Source organism: Rhinichthys klamathensis, unplaced genomic scaffold, assembly GCF_029890125.1.
Source record: "Rhinichthys klamathensis goyatoka isolate OS25496 unplaced genomic scaffold, OSU_Roscu_1.1 h1tg000259l_1, whole genome shotgun sequence".
NCBI classification, from domain to species: Eukaryota; Metazoa; Chordata; class Actinopteri; order Cypriniformes; family Leuciscidae; genus Rhinichthys; species Rhinichthys klamathensis.
Window position 1 is genome coordinate 2,179,564 of NW_026606781.1, and position 5,121 is coordinate 2,184,684.

At 34.2% G+C, this 5,121-nt stretch overlaps 1 protein-coding gene across 1 annotated transcript; it reads right to left on the bottom strand.

The window, feature by feature from the left end:
* Positions 1-2,123: 2,123 nt before the first annotated feature.
* Positions 2,124-4,570, bottom strand: LOC130101642 (probable global transcription activator SNF2L2). The gene is made up of 5 exons (XM_056267462.1): positions 4,184-4,570; positions 3,856-3,961; positions 3,383-3,484; positions 2,748-2,880; positions 2,124-2,533 (listed from the first exon to the last, which is right to left on the bottom strand). Exons 1-5 carry the CDS (start codon positions 4,375-4,377, stop codon positions 2,391-2,393), a joined length of 678 nt encoding a protein of 225 aa, XP_056123437.1. The 5' UTR covers positions 4,378-4,570; the 3' UTR covers positions 2,124-2,390.
* Between the last annotated feature and the right edge of the window lie 551 nt (positions 4,571-5,121).

The window sequence follows — 5,121 nt, forward strand, 5'->3', positions numbered from 1 at the left end:
CATTATATGAACAGAGCAATGTAAATAGGCATTTGGGAAAAGTCCCCATGGAATAACAAACTAAACATCCAACACAAGTAACATATTAATGTCAACATTAGAAAAGGAGTAACTTTTGCATTTGAAGATGATGTGCAGCTTTTTTTTTTTTTTTTTAATTCCCCCTTAGTACATAAAAGTGTACTACAACATCCAGGCAACAGCTTCATTAAAACCTTTGGTTAGACTATTAACAACTGCTGTAAATTGTACAAATACTACAAATGGCTACTACAATGGCTTTAACAAACTCTACAAATAGCTCGTTTATCCTCTGTGCTTCACCAGTTCTAACCTGAATTAATTGAAACTTTAAATTATTCTCTAGATTTTAATGACTTCACTCTATTTTACTCTGTTGTACAATTTGTACATCTCCACTGCTGTACTGCTGCTCAGGCCATTAAGCAATAATACCAGACCAACATTTTGTAATTATACCACTAGCAGCCTGCTAACATACAATCATTCCAATTTATTATTTTGGCAGTGCCAATTAGCCTAATGCACAGTTCATGCAGGATAATAATTAGTTTGATTATTATATCCCAATAAGATAAAAAAAACTAAACCTACTAAATTAAAGTTTGCAGGTTTAACTATAACAGTACAATTATTAATACATTTCAACAAACATAATCAAATGTTATTTATGCCTCATCAGAGCAACTTAATTAGATTACCAAAACATATTTTTAATACATGACAAACATGCTCAAATATATTTATATCTCAATTAATAAGAAAAATATTTTCGTACATAATGTTGCACACAAAACAATAAGTGGATATACTGTATGTGTTCACATTGTAAAAATAATAATTATTGGTTTAACTTAAAGTAATTTGAAGTAATTAAGCAAAATAAAGGAGATTTTAATCAACAGAAACTCAAAATATTATGTTAAGTTGATTTAACAAAAGAAAAAAAAGTGAAATCATTCAAATAATTTTAGGAGAGTCTTTGCATCCTTTTAGGAGAGATCCTGCATATTCTTCTTGGACATTTTAGGCTTTAGCCATCATACATGGTCTCTGCATTTAAAAACAGGTCATTTTTTGGTAAACAAGGTTAACTGATTTGTTAAAACGGTTTATTATTAAGGTTTTTAACCTAAAAACAACTGTTGGGATTATATTTCATGTCTTGCACAATACATAGAAAATGAGGCCTAACTGCACACCATTGCCCTCTGGTGTCACAGAGAAGAAATATTTTTTTTACAAAACTGCCAGTGTTTCACATTATGTATCACATTAACCATGCACCGTTTCTGGGCATTGCACCGAAAATAGTCCTGCATTAATAACCAATATCTGTCCTGGACTGTGCTTAAAATATGTGAGGGGCATCTTCTGCGCTTGAATCCAACTGAATCAGTTATAGTGTTAGCAATCGAGAAAAACTGCTAAAGCTAAATTACTAACAGGAACTCATAGCTTATTGTTGTATTGCTTAAAGTTCACAGAGTTTATAAAACCTGCTTTGAAGAATCCGAAGTCTGCCATAAAACAGCTTTTGATTACCTACAAAGCAAGAGAAGAAATTGAACCTCATTAGGCCTGTGGTTTCATAAAAATGTTTATTTCAAGATGATGTCTCAAACCTTTTTGCCCTTTTACATCATATACGCCTGAACACACAAGCGTTTATCATCAATAGGTGCCTCTCTTTGAGGGCAGTATCTGATCTGTCACCAAAGAATACATTGCCATTATGCCCCAAGTTCCTCTATGTACAGATAGTTACGATCCTATGAAAACTAAAGAGAGATAAAGAGCTGCTGGATAAAAAAAAATCGTAACTTATTTTTTTCTCAGAGATGTTCACAGGTAATGAAGGAAAGGGAAACGTACAAAGAGAGGATGACAAAGTTCTCATAGTCACAAAAAACACAGATTAAAAATTCTCTGAAACAGAGACATAATAGCTTGCAAATTTAGCACAGCTTATCGCATCTTAAAAGATTGAATACATTTTTTTTTTTAAATGATCATACAATATCATACCACCATTTTCCATCCTTGGGGGAAAAAAGAACGTTTTCAGGCAGTCTGAACTTACAGAACTTTTTTTACCATGATTTTTTATCTATTTTGGGTTTATGATTTATTTACATTATATAAATGCATGAAAACAATGCCAATTTTAAATGTATCACTGCAAAAGCACTGCATTACTAATGTTGTTTTTAGAATACAAAGGTTTTTATAAAGGTGTTTAAAGCAACCGATATAATGAGAGATCACATTCGGAGCAAATCCTTGAGCGAAACATCAAGGAAAATTGGACTGAAATGGCCACACAATGTTCTTAAAATGGCATACAATATATGAGGCTGTCATGGGGTCTAATTCAATAGTCCTCTTGTGTTATTCTCACATTCTTGGCCAATGTCTTCATCACTATTTGTGACCATCTCCTTTGGGCTGGAATTACTAGGATTGGTTTTATTTTTCTCCTTTTTTTTGTCCAGCTTGGGATTTGTTGTCTCTGAAACAGAAGCATTTAAGACAAAACATTTTTACTTTACATGATACCTTAAACACTATCCTTATCCTTAAGAGAGACTATTTCAAGCATTCATGTTTTTTTGGGTTGCACTGATTATCATCTATTTGCATCCGTCAGAATTACTGAACTTCCACATATTTTAATAAGCATTTTATCTCAATCTGGACAAGGCAAAGCATGCATTTTGAATTACCCTCTAGATTAAAATGATGGCCCCCAATTGCTTCACTGCTTCCAACAGCATCATTGTCTTCCTCACTGAGTTCCACTATTCGCTGTCTTGCACTCTCAAAAACAGATTTCAAAACAATGGAGTCTTCAAAGATCTAAGATATAGAGAGACATTTAACGATCTCGATAAAATTCATCTGCTATATTCACTGATACAGTTTTTTGCCTGGCAAAAATATTCAGACCCATTTATCACACCTGTTAACTGCTAAAGTAATTGTTTTAATGTTTAATGTGAATATGAACATAATGGTTATGTTAGACAGAATTAAAAAAAAAATGTTAAAGAGATAGTTCACCCAAAAATTCTGTCATCATTTACTCACCCTCAAGTTATTCTAAACCTGTATACATTTCTTTGTTCTGCTGAACACAAAGGAAGATATGTTGAAGAAAGGTTGCACTTTGGGGCACCATTGACTTCCATTGAAAAAAAAAAAAAAAAACTGTTCAGGTTCTCACATTCTTTAAAATATCTTCCTTTGTGTTCAACAGAACAAAGAAATGTATACAGGTTTGGAACATAGATAGGTCAAAAGGTCATAGATGTTTTTTGAAAGTATTTTTAAAGGATGAATGACCCAAGAACAGGCACACCTGAGATCCTTCCAGATTAAACGTCTGAGCGTTGTGACACATCTGCATGATATCCTTTTCCAGGTCTGCAATGCACCTGTATTTGTGATTACGCACTCTCTCCTGCATAAGCAAAACCAGGATCAATTCAAAGGAATTTGTTTAAGAGAGCAGAAGACGGAAACAAAGGTACTACATACATTTCCTGCTTTATCCATTTCAATGCAAACACCTACGGAACATTAAAAGTAATGACAGATTTTTTTATTTTTTTTTTGAATCTGTAAAAATTCTGTCTCCTGCATATCACTATAAAACCCAATCAGCAAAAACACACAACCTGTGTGACAAAAGCAAAATCAATGTGTTTCTTGAGCTGAAAGGGGTGTCAGTGTGGCGATAAGAATGGAAAAAAGTGAAGAATGGTCTGGTGGAAAAGGGAGTGATGGAAGCAGAAGGTGAGATTTGTGTAATTGGTAACGATTCAAGTTCACCCTGATCCTCCTGAAGTCGACTGGCTTGCGGATGAGCTCGTAATACTCTGGCACCTCTTTTCTTGACGGCAGCTGGACGAAACCTTTACTGATCTGTCGGCCCAACCTGTGTATTCAAGAAAAGGCACAAAAAAAGAGCTGTTACTCATTTTATTGTGCTGTCTGACGTTGAAGTACACGTGCACTGACCTGACTTAAAAAATAAAGGGAAAAAGTATGAACTCAAAACTTTGTTGAAGTTTTTCGTAAATCGTCATGTTTTAGCGTTGCGTTTTATTTGTCATGAAATAAAAACAGAACAACCAATTAAGTGTGTTTAAGTACTGACGTGTCCTTGTAGTTGATGACCATGTCTACGATGGTGTTCATCTGTTTTGTGAGCTGGGGAGGGTTGGGGGGCAGCTTCTCGGCAGGAGGGCGGCCCCGCCGCTTTTTTACTTTCTCCACCACCTCCTGACCAGTTTCAGAGCCCTGGTTGCCTTGATCGCTTTTTCGTTTCTTCAAGTTGCTTTCCTCCTCCATAACCTCAGACACTCCGTTTTGGATAGCCTGAGACTGAGGAGAAGACGTGATCCATGGGAACACTGATGAGCACTACTGGATGTGACAGAAATCGGGATTTGGACATGAACTGGAACTGTAAAGTATCCTCACTATGCACATTCTAAGATCAAAAATAAAATAATACCTTTAATTGTCTTGGTTCTCTTCAATAACCTGCTTAATATTAGCCAGTTGACAAGAAATAGAAGTGATGTTTTTTTATTAATTTTTTTAAGAAAAGGTTAACTTTATAAGTATGAACTAATAATGAATAATTCTCTTATAGAGCATTTAATAATCTGTTAACTTACTGTTCATTGTAAATTCATGTTCTTTTTTTTATAATACATTTAATAAAGATATATATGTATAAATTAACCTAAATTAATAAATAAAATGGCTGTTCGTTCATGGTACCTAATGCATTAACAAATGCAAAGTAAAGAGCTACTGAGTTACAGTTTAGGACACGATTTCTAAAATTCTAGGATATGTATAAGAGCTATCGGGACATTATTGTGCAAATTTTTATGAAATGCATGGTGTATGTGAATTTGCAACTCATTATAGTAATATTCTTAAGACATATGGAGGGATTAATAATCATGGCAGAAGTTCATTTTAAATCTAGCTTTGTGCCATCAACATTATGCCATGGATTGCCACAAATAACACAGTTGGAAGATTTTCTGGCAATTCATGCACTATGAACATGTAGTTTGC

Bases quoted from the DNA above. Each gene is read 5' to 3' on its own strand.
- LOC130101642 (XM_056267462.1), bottom strand. From the start codon at position 4,377: ATGGAGGAGGAAAGCAACTTGAAGAAACGAAAAAGCGATCAAGGCAAC. The intron at 2,881-3,382 runs GTGTGCCTGTTC...TCTATATCTTAG, and splicing joins TTAATCTGGAAGGATCTCAG to ATCTTTGAAGACTCCATTGT. The intron at 2,534-2,747 runs GTAATTCAAAAT...CTTCTGTTTCAG, and splicing joins CCATCATTTTAATCTAGAGG to AGACAACAAATCCCAAGCTG.